At 33.2% G+C, this 19060-nt stretch overlaps 1 protein-coding gene across 6 annotated transcripts in view; it reads right to left on the bottom strand.

Annotated features, from left to right (window-relative positions):
* Nucleotides 1-5594: 5594 nt before the first annotated feature.
* The window catches only part of LOC128993607 (uncharacterized), a 76619-nt gene continuing 63153 nt past the window's right edge, over nt 5595-19060 (bottom strand). For 2 of the 6 annotated variants that reach the window (XM_054417604.1, XM_054417605.1), the window contains 2 exons: nt 15846-15901; nt 5595-7303 (listed from right to left, as the gene is read on the bottom strand). In XM_054417604.1, coding sequence (XP_054273579.1) covers nt 5858-7117 — 1260 coding nt within the window. In that variant the 5' untranslated portion in view covers nt 7118-7303; nt 15846-15901 and the 3' untranslated portion in view covers nt 5595-5857. Of the gene's footprint in view, nt 7304-14373; nt 15902-19060 lie in introns of those variants that run through there. The other 4 variants (XM_054417598.1, XM_054417599.1, XM_054417603.1 and 1 more) reach the window with 3 other exon arrangements.

Genomic DNA, 19060 nt, shown 5'->3' with positions numbered 1-19060 from the left:
AGGAAAGTGTACTTTGAATATTTTGTATTATTTCTACAGTCTAACTATATTATAAAATGTGTTTTACTATGTTAATTATTATTTACTGAATTTGTTTATGGTTGTTTATAACCATTGTTTTATGTGTAATCTTAAAACCGTTAAACTTAAAAATGAACATAATTTTATTGATTGATCGATATTGATAAAATTTACATTATTAAAACACTTGTTGAGGAATAGAACAGCTCTTTGGTAAAAATCAGCTGTGATTTGAGTTGTTTTAATACAGAACTGAAAATGTCGTTGAGTTAGCTTATTTTTAAAACGTTTTTATTAGCTCACTTTCTTGTCCGGTACAAATTTTGCAACCAATTTTATACTAAGTTCCCAATGAGCTAGAGACTTGAAACATAGCTCACAAATGGATGACAATCTAATATTATATCATTTAATTTTCATATTTCCCTTGGGCTACGCCCCATTGGCTTCCAAATTTTCCATGTTTACATTTTGAAAGAATGTAAATATATCAATTAATTTAAATCAGCTGTAAATACTTAAATTTGACAGTTCGAAGAGCAGAGGTTAAGAGGTACAGGTTATGCTCCCAAGAGATTCTTTATACAAACAAACATTTAAAAATAAAGATAAACAATAAATTAAATAGATTGATATATTTATAGTTAGTAGGTAGGCCATACATTCAATCTAATACATAATTATATGAAAAGAAACTCAAATAAATCTTAGATTTCCCACATGCCTCTGTCTTAATCTGATATAGATGCTTGAAATAGATTTAACATCCACACACATTAAAAACTAAATATATATTGGAGATAATAAATACTTGAAAGATTTAAAACGAAAAACGTTGGGTGCATGCAATTGATATTAATACATTAGTTCAATAGGTGAAGGTAATTGTAAATTATCTATTGCATGCACCCCACGTTTTTTGCTTTAAATCTTACAAGTATTTATACTCTCCACATATTTATGAATTATTTTCTACTTTTTAGTGCGTTTAGAAAAGTTTTGTTTAAAAAAGGTTTTTATTTATAAATTATTCAATTCTGTTTACAGTAATACTGTAATATAAATTTACACTATTTTTTCATACCTTTAAGATTTTCATGACATATTTTATACTCCATTGACCCTATATTCATGTACATAACTTAATAATTTGATTTGAGATTGTTTACTGCTTTAAGTATTTGTTGTATACATTTACAGATATATCAAAAGGTACTCTTCTGGGTGATAATGATTTTAGACACTTGAGTTAGGTCTCCTCCCATTGTAAAATCCAAAGCCTGTTAGTTTTGGTATTACCTCATGTACAGTTACGGTTTTTGCTGAGGGGGGGGGTTGTAACAAATGCTTATAAACTGAGTTGGTGCAAATAAAAATTTCAATTTTAAATCGTATATTTTAAAAATGTAAGGTAGTAATATTTAAATTTGAATTTGGTTACAAACTGTAAATCTTGTTCAAAATTACTTTTTTTTAGAAAATAATATGCTATATCTCTCTTAATTTGTACCATAAAAACTTTAGTTAGAACATGAAAACAGATAATTCAAAAACGTAAATTAGTTAGGTTGGCCATTGTTTGTATTGTGAGAGAATCCTCGTATATACGGGAATCCCTTGTTAAATAAACGCAGTTCAATTCCTATATCCCAAAGTGTTGGATATTCACATTGTGTTGAGCACGTTTTATCTGTTACGCTGTGTTGTCAACTGTAAACTGACCATTTAAATGTTGTTTGAGAATTATTGTGTCTAGACAACAATAAAGCTATAGTAGTATGAATAAAATTAACATTGCAAAATTTACAATGCCTATGTGTTTTTCAAATATATTCCTACCTAAAAAATTTGGTGTATTATTAATTGTTGGTAAATGTTACAAAAATAACTTGCCTATAAGGAATCACAAAATAAATAAATTATACAGAAGGTTTTATTTTGTTTTAAGATTAACTACCTCAAATTGAAATTTACTTATGAATTAAACTAATATTTAAATGTTTTAATACTGATACAATATTTACACGTTTCGAACAAATTGTATTTTGTAATGTTAAATTTCCAATAATTTGGGAACAATTAGTTAGCTTCCTGAAACCCTTGAGCCCTTGAAATACATAATATCACTTGACTCTGCCATTTCTACTTCTAATGAAATGCATCAGTTTCTTTGACAGTTACTAATGAATATGACATTAAAATGAAGACAAGAACACATTTTGGATGAATAAGTCACGTGTTGTGGGACTATAGATTATGGCGACAAATGTTTATTTCGTCCTATCAAACAAAAATGGACAACAGGCTAGGTCAGTTTATCTTGTCATAAAAATCTCGGTGTTTATTTTTTATCAATAATGGAAGCAAATTATTCAATGTCGGGAGAATCTGTTTACCTTGGAGCCAGCCTATAGTTCAGATAACTCTATGTAGACCTCACTAAGATATTGATTACTTGGGTAAATCTCTCCTAAAATAGAAGTATAGATAAGGCTTGGCTGCATCACCATAGAGAGGGGAGCGAGCTGGTCACTAAAATGAAGTAGAGTACTACTACTACTAGTGATACTCTATAATAATATACTAGTGGTACTCTCCCAGGATTTGAACCTGGGACTTCGGAGCCCTGAAGCCCTGGGTTAAAATCCCGCCAATCACCAATGAATTTTATCTATGTAATAAAGCCGCGACCCTATAGGACTAGTAATGGTAGCCTAACATGATTCTGAATTTACAATAGCATGAAAGTCTATTAGCATAACACAATGTCAAGCTCATCCTAAGAAGGAAATTCAAATTTTTGTTGCAGCTTTTTTATGATTGTTGTTGGCCATGAAAAAAAAAAACTGTATCAGCAGACAATAATTTCTCTCACTAGCTTGTGAAAACCCCTTAAGGCGGGGACAAACTTGTCATACACTCTTCCGATCCTACTACGATCCGATTTGCGGGATTCCAGAAGGATCGGAGGGGGTGAACACACATGTCATACGCGCTTCTGACCCATCTCCGGTTTCCTCCACCGGGTCGATCAACACTCGCCAGTCTGATTGTAAACTACGTGCGGAAGGTGATAAACATGTTCAAAAACTTTGCACTTTGGGATTTAGCCATGATGGCGGTTTGTCTAGATGAAGAGGAAGAAAGTCAGACATCTCTGGAGGACAGTGGAAAACTGAGAATTCTGGTTCATTCTGCATGGAAGGAAAGTTAGGTGGTTTACTTAAGTGCCCATCTTATATATTAAACACTTTGGTTTTTCTCTCTTAAGTTCGTTTGGCTCTTCTACCCGTCCGATTTCCATGATTGAGGTCTTGAATTGAAGGTATGCATGCACAGATTTCACATCAATCATCGGCATATATTAACCGCCGTGGTTTATCTTAAACCATTATTTTTAAACCTTAAGAACAAAGGTGATTCTTAAGAAACAACCCGTCCTGCATCCGACAAACGAATTGACTACAGTGTCGGTGCGTGATCGGAGTTAAAATCTGAGTAGGATCGGAGTATGACGTGACGCGTGTCGGAAAGGTGTAAACACCCGCGTTCAAAGTTAAGTAACATTCCCCTCTCCGACAGTCGTACCACAGTATGATCGGAGTCGGGCCGGAAGGGTGTATGACAAGTGTGTCCCCGCCTTTATTAGGTCAGCGGTGGGAGTAACTATATTTTATTGGTAAAATTGGAACATTTGTACCGCTATCTATACAGCATTGGGGGTTTACCATTTTGTTTTAAAGTTAAAAGGACCATGAGAATTTGTCAAAAAAAACAACAGGTTTTATCTGAGAATATATATTAATTTTTTGTATGTTTTTTCAATGTAATAAATGGTTCAAGTAAAAACATTGTTATAGCCAAACAGTGTGTAACAGTTGAGCATAAATTAATGACATACAGACCAAAATTTGAAATGGAGGAAAAATGCAAAATTTCAACGTTTAAATGTTATTTTATTACACACAAAATAACTTATAAACAATCAAAAGTTGAGTATACAATACTGAGACTAACAATCAATAAACATCAAATCTAATTTCACTAAACTGCTGATTGATACATTTACATACCCTTTTTTTTACAAACTCTTTGATAATTATTGGCATAATCGCTTCAGGCTCTTTGGCATAATTCTTTGGTACCTTGTCTTAAAATTGTACATATCCTGAAGCAATGGGCGGAAAAGTTATGATTGTACAATGCATGTTAACTATAGGCTGTTACAATACAAAGGTAGTTTTGACTTTTCATAATAACAACTTTCAAGGTTGAAAAACTGTAACCCCCAAAATGAGACTGATTATACCAGACAAAATATCTTTTAACAATCGAGCCTTTATAGTATAGTTTTAACTGTAACCATTTTAAATTATCTTAAAATAACAGTATTGTATGCTACTTTGAATTTTGGACAGTAAATTTTTGTATTTAAAAATAAATAAATCCACCCAAAATGAACTGTACCTAATTTCTGTTACAAATGTAAAAAACAATAGGTGTTATTTCTGTCAGTATCTAATTAAACACAACTTAGTTATACCATTTTTTTAAAGATATGGAATCTGACCATATATTCAGGTACAGTGAGATCCAGAACCACAGAATATAGGGTAGCACAGAATAGGCAACTCTTTATAGTGTGCTAGAAGTAAAGAAAATTAATACACAAACAAGAATTTCCCAGCACTACTTTGTTTTTATCCTCATCTTGTTTTCCTCTACGCCCTTACATCAGATTTCAGGTCTCACAACACCATTTAACTTTCTTACAACAATAAACTATAAACAAGTACATACTTAGAACAAGTAACCCAATTAATAAAACTCATTTTGGTATACTGACCCCATTTAGAGTTGGGAAAATTAATCTTTGTGTTTAGTTCAAATGCAAAGCATACTTTCATGTTAGAGCTTTAAACAATACTGTAAGGGAAACTGTACTCACCAATACAGTACATTGAATATTTCAAAATACTATGTTGTATTGGATAAATCAATAATGAAATTGTTGGCATAACAGACTAAATTCTATGTTAATAGTCAGCAAAGATTAGCAATATTCAGGTTTGCTTGGAGAAATAAAAGTTTGTTGCCAAAATTAAATTATAGATTCTATTAACTGAATGGTATAACAATCAGGAAAAGATACTGTAATAATAGAGTTTAGAGAATGTAGTACAGGACAAATAAACTTAAACCTCGACATCCAAAGTGAAAGCAAACTTTTGACTCTAACCTGTTCTATAGTAAGTACCCTTATTGTATGGTTACACAATTAAACAATTTTGAGTGTCAGGTTTGGGGGGAGGGAGGGGGTTAAAGTTGAAAAATATTTTGTTTTTATTAAATATCTCGATAACCACATGGTTTAGCGTAAAACATGCTATTTACAAAAATGATCTATGAACAATTTCAGTTCTTAACATAGTATTCATATTTTTGTTAAAAATGGCTGAAAAATGTCTACTGTATTTTTAAGCTTTTATAACTCTGTAACAAGTTATTTCAACAAGATAAGATTATGAAGAAAACCATTCTTGCTTAAAATTTATTGTAGATATTTTTGTAAAAAAAAAAATGTTTTGCGCTAAGCCACAAGGTAATCGAATATTAAAAAAAAACTACCTATTCTTCAACCTCAACCCCCTCCCTCCCCACAAACCTGAAACTCAAAATGGTAACTTCTTATCATACAATACACAAACAGTCAAAAGTTAGCTTTCACTTTGGATGTTGAGGTTAGGCCATTATTTTGGCTACTTGGATTGTACTAGTAATGTCAATCGACTTTCATTAACATGTGCCTAAAGTAAATAAGGTAAGGCCATTGCTTTCAATCTTCAGACCCTAGTTGTATTTTAACAACTAAAATAACACTGTTATCTTTAACAAATCCATTATCTTCATTGAGTAGGGCATCCCACTGATAAAACTTGGAAAACCCCCAGTCTGGTTTTGAGGGACTAAACTTTACATTAAACTTCCGGGTTACATCAGATTTTCCACACTGATTTATTAGACTCATCTCACCATGGACACTACAGTTAACAATACTTTTTCCATCACATCCAAGAAATACTGATAAACAGTCATCACGCTTAGCAACAAGGAGGTACCAAAAATGCCCCGCCCAGGGATGAGTTTGAGAATATTGATTTTGCTGTGCCTCAAAATTTGCCAAATTGACATAGGAGTGAAAATGTGCAGAATGAGGCTTGGTAAGATATTTTGGATATTCTTCTAAACAGCTTTTTATACATTCGGCCCTGGGATGTTTATTACATCTATTTTCTGTAATTTCACTCAAGTATTCAATGCAATGTGGTTTACCTGATACTGATGATCTGCAAATAGCATGAATTTCTTCTTTGTTAAGAATTTCTGTAGAAACAACCCAATCCCAAAATTCATCGTTTTTCATTGTCAAAAAACGAACGTATTTTAAAAGATCAAAAATGCACTGCCGATGAACGTTTCCATCCAATGAATCGGTTTTGGATTTGGCCCATTTCAAAACTGCATGCCAGAGTTCAATTTCTTCGACTGGAATATACTCCAATTGCAGGATCCACTTTATTCCACTGTTATTCACCTCCAAAAATCTATCATCACTTACTAATCTTGCTAGATTATGGCTCACAATTGAAATCATTTCGCTCTTGAGACGTGGTGTTACATGACATACTGGATGTGAAAGAGCAACAAATATGTTCTCAAATGAAAGTGTTTTTACCATATCTTTGATTAATTCATTCTTCAAATCATCTACCAAGTACTTTTCATAAACATAGAGAAGTTTTGCCTTTTCCTCAAAACAAAGCTCAGGTATTAACAAATGACTTGCTCCATAAATACATTTTAAAAAGTTTCTGAATGTATCTGGTTCCACATCAGTCACTCGGATATTGCCTTTTTCAGCCATTTCACCTTCCCCCAACATAGTTCTGAAAGGTTTACTGTAACCCATAAGAATTTCTCTAACAGCTCCAATCTTTTCCTCTGGGCCACTATCACAGCCAAGGACAAAGAAACAATCATGTTTTGCTTCTGTAAGCCAGTATTTCACACAACTTGGTAATTGTGTATCGTCCATTTTTTATGGTCTTTAACAATTCTGACAATTTATGTGGACTTAGTTGATGTGAAAAACAAATGAATGCTTCAATTATTAAGGTGCTTACAATTGACGTGTTGATGCTGATGGGAAACACCTTCTGACTTGTTCTTATTCTTTTTCTCTCACTGATGTAGTCTTGGTTATTTTTTTTCACATTTATATCTGTAACAACCATATATTTGTGTTAGTCACTTTTGCCATTTATGTATGTATTTTTTGTATTGTCTGAAATATATTTAAAGAGCGACAGATCAGCTCCAACTATAGTCCAACACTCCTACACATGACATACAAGAGCGTGACAGTTAAGTGAATAGACAGATTACATAAATCCTGTTATAAACTTACAGTAAGATAATTTAAGATTTTGAAAAAAATTAAACCTGTACAAGTGAATAATACATATGTTATCTTCTTCTATATAAATAAAATTAGAGTTTTGTCTGTACTTTGCTCAGAATTATATACTGTTATTTTTACGTTTTATACATTAAAGAAGCAGAAACGAGTCTTATCTCTATTTCTGTCTGTCTGTCTGTCTTTCCCTTTGTCTGTAACACTCAAGATGGCATTTTACGCAATCTTCTCCGTGAAAACCAGAGTACCTATCAAGATCCAAGTCATTTTAATGTATTCACTGGATTGGCGAGAGTGTCTTTAGTGATTTAAATATAGCCTCACTACTTTGTAAATAAAATTACGGACGTTCAAAAATGCAGTTTTGTGCGATTTTTGTCAAATTTTCGTTCAATTTTTATCACATAATCGTCTATGAAATAACAAACAGCTGTTCGGATCAAGATTATTTTTTCTAGCTGTCAATGATATGTTTACAAATGTTGTTTACAAATACCGCAACCATTTCGAGTCACGTTTTGAAAGCAAATCCCAACCAAGTGAGATTAAAAACGTTTTTCTTACATAACGGATTTAATTAATCGCAAGTGCAATAATATAGTCTAATAGTGTAACCGTAAATGAAATTAAATAACTAGACATCGTCCAAATCGGAACCAGAAATTCTTTGAGTATAAAATGTTTCTTGAGTTTTGACAACCAGAAAGAAGACCTTGAATCAGTGTTGTATAGGGCTGGACACTGAAATGATCGTCGCCAATAACTTACAAAAAAGGTTTCCACTCATTGACGGCGCTTCAATGGCGGTTGTGATAAGTGTAAAGTAAAAAATCACAACTGCAGTGGGTGATTGTAACAGAGGTTTAACAGAGGAAGTGCTAAACTCGCTTTTCCAATGTGTCACTTTCTGTTTCTACTCACCGTGTGATGCAATCGCTGGACCATACAGCCAATAGGCCCATAGCTCATATCTTGGGTACGTAAGCCTACATATTTATTCATAACAACCTTTTTGACGACGATCCTTGATACCGGTACTTTTCCATAGAATACATGGCCTACCTACTTAAGAAATATAATTACAAATGACCAAAACCCCAACATTGTGTGATTTTCGTCACATTTCCTTCTAATGTTAATAGATATACTAATCATTGTTTAGAGAATGCGTAATCTATTAAATAACAAAAAGTTGTTTGGGTAAGGTTGTTTTTTTTTTCAAACTGACACAGATAAGTTTACGCTATAACTTTTTACGAGAAAATCCAAAAGCAAGAGATCAATAACCTCGGGACTAGATATTAATGTATTTAATTGGTCAGATGTACTATAGTTCTTAGGTAGGTTCTTACGTAGGTACTGGTTCTTTTCCTTAGAACCGTTGGTAGCTGCTAGAATCATTTTTACGTAGGTACCAACACATCACTGTAGTTTACAAATTAGTTATCGTTGGGGTTGCATCTTATTTATTAGAGCCGTCCGTATTCAATTTAAGTGATGTCTTAACTCTGTATAAGTTTTGCTTTTTCTGTCTGGATTCCAAATCTTAGCTTACCCGGTATGCTAAGAAAATGATAACCTATTTGAGTAAAACATATGTTGGGCAAACCATCATGAATTGTTTACGCCTTTATATTGTTTATGTATCAATAGTTCGTGGCCTTTTTTGGATTGTTGTGTGTATGTCTGTTGGTAACGCATTAATGTCCTTATTTCACAGTGTTTCACGGAATGGACAAGAGCACCTTTGATACTGAAAATGTCAACCGGAATAAAGTGTTAAATGGTGAGGTTTAGGTAGTACTTTAAATACGTTTAAGTTAATCGATGTGGAAAGTAACTTTCAATTATAGGCCTACTTTAGGGCTACGCTTCATGGATCTATAAAACATTTTTTAGTTTAATCATTGGACATATGGACCATAACGATCCGGGTGACATTTAATTGTGAAGCATTTATTTTGGCTTGAACTGTCAGATACTGTATTTGCGAAGGTTTATATATAATAGTTTTGCCAGCATATCTGCAAATATGCAAACTAACTGCTGTTCTTAATCTTAATATAAGAAGGTTTCAACTGACTACCATAAGATCCCCGTGCGTAGAACGGGCACACAGCTAGTATATAATAACTTGACAGGGTAATTTAAATTCACGATTCAGAATCAACCCCTTAATGGATTTTTATGATTTTTGTGTTATACACCACATTACCGTTTAATCATTTAAGATATAAGTGGTTTACGTGTTGATACTTCTTTTTCTTGATGTTTGAATGTGTGTATGTCGGCATATCAAAAATTTGGTTGTTAATGAAAATGTCAACCAGTGTAGTTGGTCTCTAAAAAACTCCAATATTCTGCAAGGCGTCAGTAGAAATTAAAATCAATTCATACTACTATATAACAACTGTCCAAGTAGTACTGTATTGCTCAAAAGCTTGGGCACTGACCAAAGAATTGAATAAAACTTATTGTTGGGTTTTATAAAAGAATGCAGAGAAAATGTTTAAGATAACAGAGGTTGAGGTACAAAAGAACAGAGAATTAAGAGAAATATGTATAAACAATAAACACCCAGATAAAGAGGTGGTACTTTCCAAAATAAAAGGATCGGATGGGTGGACTGTGCATAGTGGAGAGAAGATACATCAACCTTTAAAAGTGTATTCTAAGGAGTAACATAAGTCGCCTACTTGGATTGGAAGACCAAGTTATGAATGGCATATCCAGACCGGGTTCTACATTAGAAAGGCAGGGGATGGAAGAGAATGGTAAGCCAGAATCATCTATCCAAGGTTTCAGTGGCCATGGAGGTAAGATAAAGTATCGATAGTATTCAATGAAAGGTATTCGTTATGAATAGCTATTGTACTCAAAAAAGGGGGTTTGTGAATCTGCCGCCAATCTCACTTCAAGGCTTTTCAAATCAATACAATTGCTGCTTTGTTGTAAAATTATAGGATTTAAAATGTACAAGGGTTGTTTTTTAAGTAAGGCCCGTTTTTATTTTTAACAAAAGATACAAATAATTTTGTAAAATTTGTATTTTCTGATTCTACACACTTTTACCTATTTTTCTATATAGTTGCCTTGTTTATTTAAGCACTTGTCACAATAACGTACAACTAAGTTTTTAATTCCCTCTTCAAAGAATTTGGCCGCCTGCTCCGACAGCCAAGAGTTCACGGCCGCTTTCACTTCATCGTCGTCATTGAAGCGCTGCCCGCGAAGATGGTGTTTCAGGTACCAGAAAAGGTGAAAATCGCTAGGAGCAAGGTCGGGGCTGTATCGTGCATGGTCCAAAACTTCCCAGCCAAAAGAATCAATCAAATCCCGAGTCTTTTGAGAGTTGTGAGGCCTAGCGTTATTGTGCAGGAGCAAAACTCCTTTTGTCAGCATGCCGCGCCATTTGTTTTGAATTGCTCTGCGGAGCTTCTTTAGAGTTGCACAGTAGGCATCTGAGTTGATCGTCGTTCCTCGTGGCATAAAGTCCACTAGCAAAACACCGCGCCGGTCCCAGAACACAGTTGCCATAATCTTGCGCTTTGACAGAGTCTGTTTGGCTTTGACATTGACGGTTGAGGTTGTGTGTCGCCATTCCATTGATTGTCGCTTGCTTTTGGGAGTGATATGAGATACCCACGTTTCATCCCCAGTGACAATTTGACTCAACATGTCATTCCCTTCTTCGTCGTAACGAGTCAAAAAGTCCAATGAAGTGGCAAATCTCTTCACTTTGTGGTCCTCTGTGAGGAGTCTGGGTACCCACCGAGAACACAACTTCTTAAAGATTAGCTTTTCAGACACAATTTTGTACAAAACTGATCTTAAAACTTGTGGAAATTGCAAAGAAAGAGTGGAAATTGTGAATGTTCTGTCCTCACGAACCTTTGTTTCGACTGCAGCCACCAAATCATCAGTGATCACAGAGGGCCGGCCTTAGCGTTCTTCGTCATGGACGTTTTGACAGCCATTTTTAAACTCTCTAACCCATTGTCACACTTTACCTTCACTCATTGCATTCAAGCCATAAACTTCTGTTAACTCACGATGAATTCCTGCAGCTGTTAGGCTTCTAGCGGTCAAAAAACGTATCACTGACCGTATCTCACACGCGGCGGGCGATTCAATAATCGTAAACATTATAAAGTAGCACAGCGATGCGTACACGTCAGCTACAGAGCTGCAACTGGCATCAGTGTGAACGGGAAGGGAGAAGGATGCCGGCAAGTGGCGCGGTGGCTTGTTGCGGCATCCGTGCTTACTACGGGACTATACACGCAACCGGCCCTTACTTAAAAAACAACCCTCGTATATCTTATAGGCCTATGATCAGATGAAGGAAGTTGTTGTCACTTGACATTTGTTTACATGATTTTTCCCGTTGAAACTTTCAGAATTTGTTTCTATGCGTGTAAACTAGCTGTTCTGAATTATATTTGTTTTAATTGACTACTTGATTCCCGTGCGTATAACAACCCAACAGTTAGTTTTTTTTTAATTACTTACATGCCAGGGTAATACAGTATAACTGTAATGCATGGTGTGCTCTTTGGACTTTTTGTTTGTGAGTCAAGAGGAAATGCATCTTTGTTTTTGTAAGTTTTAGCTTTGACTCTAGTAATGGTTTTAGTGACTTGGCCAATTGTCAATGACCAAACAGATCAATAAAATGTAGAATATTCTACCAGTGAAATAAAATTACTTATAAAAATAATCTAAGAATTGTAGCGGGTGGACAGATAACAGAGGTTGATGGTTATAAATGTGACATTTAATTGAGGTTCTATTGAACGTTATACTCTGCCTGACACACCAGTGGGCCTAGGCATTATACACAATAACTATTCAAAGAGAATAAACTGCTATTGTTATTACTCCATTTCATACTTTGCCTAAAAGCTTCATATATATTGTATAGAATGTCTTTATTAAACAGGGCTGTAACAATCTACCCTGAATAAATGGCATACAGTAATGCATTTTATTCCAGTAAGGCCTGATGAGACATACACATACAAACTAAAATGGAAAATGGAAGAAAAAAAGTAAAATGATCATGTTTAAGTGTTATTTTATTACACACAAAATGTAACACTACTATAGTTCGGCCGCTTAGAAAGCGACCTGCGTGCTAATGCTAAACCAATGCTAGAGGAGGTCGCTTTCTAAGCGGCCGAACTATAGTAGATAAACAATCAAAAGTTGAGTATACAATAATTAGATAACAATAAACATAAGAATTAATGTCACTGTTGCTGAGTGTTATATCTACACTAGCTATGTTTTAAACAAATAATTATGACCAGAAATCGTCATAACCATAAAGGCCAAGCATCAAATAACTATCATAATTATAATGTTTGTGTATCACACAAAATAAAACAATCCATCTTACTTGGGTGGGTCAGAGACGAAGTTACAGTACCAAGTATTTAGCATCAAATCCTAAATAGATGTATGAAGTGCACATACAATGCTGCTAATATATGACTGCCTATACTTGGGGGGAGACATATTAAAATTAGCACAATTTTTGAACTACGTAAAATCACCAGTACAACTAATTGTACATAAAACACGAATTTAATCTTTATCTATAGATATAGAAAAATTTTAGAAATTGGGGTTTTGACTCATGTTATAGATTTATTACTAAAATACAGGTCAACGAATATAATAATAATTTTTAATTAGAGTAAAAAATACTATACAAACTAATTGTGTTGATAAACTTTGAAATATTTAAAATTTTGAAACATATAACTGTCCAACACCACATACTTTTATAGTCAATTGCAACAATTTGCTACAGAAATGCCACTTAAATACTGCACTTTGCCTCTGCTGTTATCTTTAAAGTATTGACAAAATTTTCTTTTTGAAACTCAGTTAACAGAGAACATTCAGACACACAAAACACAGTTATTTATGGAAGCTTAACAAAATATAATGGTTACCACTTGGTCATTTATACATCTCCTGATTGCCAACACTTAGAACCAAATGAAGTTATTGTAAGTCTCCAAATAAAAAAAAAAATAAGAACAAAGACGATATTTTCTGATATGACTTCTAACTTACTGTTATAACTTTGGTACAGTATCTGAGTCAAGGAGGTTTGTTTGACAAAATGTTCAAGGTTAAGAAACTATAACACTCAAAATTCACTCGATGAGTTTATGTTACAAATGTAAAAGAAAATAAAACAATTGGTGTTTTATTTGTCAGTATCTAAATAAACAAAACTTAGCAATAGTTTTACGGCATTTTATGATATGGAATCCCCATTTTGAGGTATGGTAGGATCCAGAATGACAGAAGAATAGCTAATATTTATTATGGGCAAGAAGTTAAAAAAATAGTAGGTACACAAATTGTAACTTCCCAGCTCTATCCTTTTTTTCCTCATCTTGTTTTCCTCTACACCTCATACAACTTATAGAACACATCAGGTTCTAGGTCTCGAAACACTATGAAACTTTCTTACAACAATACACTTTAAACAAGTACCTAGACACACAAGTATATACAAGTAACAAAACTCATTTTGGTTAACTGACACCATGTAGAGTTGAAAAAATCAATCTTTGTGCTTAGTTTAAAAACACACTGCAAATACATGTTAGCTTTAATCAATAGTGTTAGGGACACTGTACACCAATACATTGAATTACAATACATTATGTTGTATTGGATCAATCAACAAAGAAAACGTTGTCCTTATTACACTAATTTCAATAAAAAATAAGCAGCAATGATCTGATCAGCATCTTGAGGTTTGCTTGGAGCAATTTGGGTTGTTGCCAAAATTAAATTGTAGATTCAATAACATGGTCCTTAATCAGGACAAGATATAAGAAAAGGAACAAATTTTCATTTACCCTCATTAACTTGTATCAATGTCCAACTAGGAGTAACTAAAGCCATTGTTTTCAAACATCAGGCCCTAATGGATTCAACTTGTTGTAGTTTAACAACTACAATTGCATTGTTGTCTTTAACAAATCCATTATCTTCATTGAGTAGAGCATTCCACTCATAAAATTGTTTATACCCTCGGTTACAATTTGTTAAACTAAACATAGTAGTTAACTTACAGGTTACATCAGATTTCCCACACTGATTTATGAGACTTATCTCAACATCTGCATTACAGTTAAATTGTTCATTTTTGCCATTACAATAAACATATACTTGCAAATAGTCATTCTGTTCAACCTCACGTCTACCAACACAGAGGCACCAATAATGCCCAGCCCAGGGATGAGTTTGGGACCATGCTTGATTCCTTGCCTCAATAAAGTTTGCCAAACTGATAGAGAAGTGGAAATGTGCAAAATGAGGTTTGTAAGGATACTGGGGATGTTCTATAAGACAACTTTTTATACATAGGGATGCAGGATATTTGTAGTAGCGATTTCTTCTAATTTGACTCAAGTACTCAAGGCCATGGAGTTTACCTGATACTAACGAACTGCAGATAGCATTTATTTCTTCTTTGTTAAGAATTTCTGTAGAAACAACCCCATTCCAGAATTCATTGTTTTTCATTGTCAAAAAACGGATGTATTTTAAAAGTACAAAAATGTACTGACGAAGAACGTTTCCTTCCACTGAATTTGTTTTGAATTTGGCCCATTTCAAAACTGCATTCCAAAGTTCAACTTCTTCGACTGGAATATGGTTCAATTGTAGTATCCACTTTATTCCATCATAATTCACATCCAAAAATCTAGCATCACATACTAATCTTTCTAGATTATAGATCACAATTGAAGCCATTTTGCTCTTGAGACTTGGTGTTACACGACAGACTGGATGTGAAAGAGTAACAAATATGTTCTCAAATGAAAGTGATGTTTCCATATCTTTAATTAATTCATTCTTCAAATCATCTACCAAGTACTTTTCATAAACATAGAGAAGTTTTGCCTTTTCCTCAAAAGTAAGCTTAGGTATTAACAGATGACTTGCTCCATAAATACATATTAAAAAGTTTCTGAATGTTTCTGGTTTCACGTCAGTCACTCGGATATCGCCTTTTTCAGCCACTTCACCTTCCCCCAACATGGTTCTGAAAGGTTTACTGTAACCCATTAAAAATTCTCTCATAACTCCAATTCTCTCTAGTGGGCCACTATCACAGCCAAGGACAAAGAAACAATCATGTTTTGCTTCTGTAAGCCAGTATTTAACATGACTAGGTATTTGTGAATCGTCCATTTCTTATGGTCTTAAACAATTCTGACAATTTATGTGGACTTAGTTAATGTGCAAAATAAATGAATGCTTCAATTATAGGTGCTTACAATTGACGTGTTGATGCTGATGGGCGACATACCTTCAGACTTCTTTTTGTCCCAATGATGTCTTGGTTATTTTGTTTCACATTTATATCTGTAACAATCATAGATTTGTGTTAGTCCCTTTTGCCATTTATGCATGCATTTTTGTATCGTCTGAAATATATTGTAGTATTTATACACTTTCAAAAGATGAGAAAGACAGACTAGCTCCAACTGCAGTCCAACACTCCTAAATATGAGATGCAAGAGTGTGAGTGTAACAGTTAAGCGAGTACAAGTGAATAATACATATCTTATACTAGCTGTTGTACCCGTGCTTTACAACGGGAAGAGGACACAAAAAAGAAACATTTTAATCTTTACCCAAAGACAGAAACTTCAGAGCTGTGACAAGGTATTTATATTATATTATAAAAAAATAAAAAATCTTTACTTCTGTTGCATATAATAGTTACACATCCGCCAGGATTTTAGAAACAAAATTCAACTTTTATGGCCTTAATAGAAACGTTTAAGTTATGACTTTTAAATCTGATAAGTAGTGGATACCACCATTTTGGTTTTGATTAATTTTAAATCTTGTGTAGGCTGATATGAGATAAACTTACCAAATCTTTGAAAAAAACTTTTACATACATGATTTACCTTCATCTCCCTTAATTACATATCTTTATTCTCAATTTTTGACATTTTAAATTTCAATTTTGACGTTGCAAAAATACTAATTATTAAATTTAAATGAACTGTTTTTTTAATTTACTCTTCTTCATATTAGATCACAAATTCTTCCATCTTGTGGTTTCTTCACTCACAATAAATCATTAGCAAAAAATATCAGCTGTTATAAACTTTAGAAATATTGGTGTGCCTTATCAATAGTATTTCAAAATTTTAAAGAAACTATATCTATACTATAAAAAATGTCAAACAAATAATTAAGCATTAGACAGCAGACAAAACTAATATGATTATCAAAGCATCAAGGACTAAATAATGTAATAGCAAATACAGTATATTATGTTTCATTGCATCTCTGATTCTACTCTACAAAAATATCAACCCACAACTTATTATACAAAACCAGCAGTTCTTTTAATCAGTTCCATCTTCCATTGACTTAAAATTTTCACAACTTACCATTAAGTAAACATAGTAACATATATTTCATTGATTATAGATACAAAAAACACTGTATACTGCTTAGTTTTATGATATTTTCCTTGGTTTAATTTAATCAGTGGTGTGGCAAAACAAAAAATATAAATTTATCAAATAAAGTAAATATGAACTGAAAGCTATGTTAAGATAAAATAAGAGTAGTTTGTATTACCATTTGATAATTAAATGTGGTTACACATATGCAACAGGTTTTAGAACACAAAAATCTATGCACAATTTATGTATTGATGATATTCTTTAGTTTAATTTAAGCATAGGTTTAGCGAAACACAATTACTAAATTTACCTAAATATACATGTAAAAAAACAATAAGATGTGCAGGTTATGTTAAGTTAATCTAAGACATGTTAAGCAGTTCTAATTTTTTTCAAGTAGCCTCCAAATTCATACAAACCATCTATAGATTGCAATTTTCCTACTGTTTTCCCGGTTTGCTGCTACAGGGAGGGTAACGAAGTGTGATTTTTAGGAAAATATTATTAGCTTAGTGTAAAATAAATAAATATGCCAAGTTTGATAAAAATATATCCATAAACAAGCAATATTGCAACAGTTTACTTATCCTACTAATATTACAAGTAAGAAAGTTTGGATGTATGGATGTTTGTGACAAGTAAACACGAAAAATACTAAACCGTCAAGGTTGAAATTTGTTATGATGATAGCTGACATTCCCAATTAACATATAGACATATTCTTACCTCAAAAATCCTTTCGGGCTCCGCCCCAGTGGCTCTTGAGTTTCTCATGTTAACTTTACGAGCATTCATATTTAAAGGAATTAAAGAATTTTGTCAGCCGTTTCAACTACACAAGTTGGTTCTATGATGTTAGCATTTAAAAGTTATAAGGCTTACCAACAGGGTGCAGCACTATTATGTTTTTTGCATTTATGACAACAGCTAATTTGAACCAACTATACAGTGGCAACAAATAGTTGTGGTACACAATGAGAACGATTTTTTTTATGGTTTAGGTGCAGTGGTAGAACATTAGGGCTATGGTAGATGTGTGCTACATTATAGGATACCGTATAAATTAAAATAACAAATTTTCTTAAACCATGTCCTCTCCCATAACTGTAATAAACAGTTTATACTTATATGCCGACCCTGTACGAAGGACGGGTACTCTGCTAGTACTATTATAAAGAAGAGGTGGTGTCTGACTGTGCGTCTGTGTGTTTGTATGAGATAATCTCAAAGACTACTGAACCGACTGGGCTCAAACTGCACACAAATGAAGCTACAGCTCCGAGGATACATATAGAACCATTCCCGCTTCGATATTGTCCTAGGGCTCTGCCCCGTGGGCTTTCAAAAATTTGAGGCGAGAGATTTAAAAGTAAATATTGATTGATGGTATCCATGGTAACAAAGAACAGACATACAAAGTTTTAAAATGTAAACATGCAGAACTAACTTTCAAATGAATTTTGATTTCACAATTCCACACAGCTGGTTCAAACATATTAAATACTGCACGAGTATTAGAACAGAGAGGGTAAGGATTATAAATTTAAAATAATGATGTCACTAGCGCGAATGTAAAGATTATTTAACATTACTTAAATGGAGCTGTCAAACTATATTTTAATGTTATTTCTTTAGTATACTGTATGATTCTTTCAGTTACTTCATTTATTTATGTTCATTGATTTATTTTGTTCTATTATTCTGTGTCTGTTCTAATATTTGTGAAATGCTGTAGTAATATTTTACAGAGAATAATTCGTTGTAAAAGAAATCATTCATGGATATAGGAAATCATTAAGATTTTATAATCATTGTTGTATCAACCTAGGCCCTTAATTTTTTAATTTTTTTTTGTGCAAACAGTAATATAATTCCCCTGCCGCAGCAAATATATAGACTGAGTGAATTTCCATTTGAATTTCACAAAAATATGATAGAAAATTACCCTATTTCCCATTCTATTTTCCTATTTGGAACTATTGTGATAGCTCTTCGTTTATAGTGAAAACCATTAAACACATTCTTTTATTATACCTTAAAATCCATCATTGGTTTTGTATAATAGGTAGCCTAAGTATTCACGTTATGAGTTAAC

The sequence above is a fragment of the Macrosteles quadrilineatus genome, unplaced genomic scaffold (assembly GCF_028750875.1).
Source record: "Macrosteles quadrilineatus isolate MER2022 unplaced genomic scaffold, UCM_ALF_1.0 Scaffold_4__1_contigs__length_99947679, whole genome shotgun sequence".
NCBI lineage: Eukaryota > Metazoa > Arthropoda > Insecta > Hemiptera > Cicadellidae > Macrosteles > Macrosteles quadrilineatus.
The sequence above is the reverse complement of the archived record's forward strand: the minus strand, read 5'-3'. Positions and strand labels throughout refer to the sequence as shown.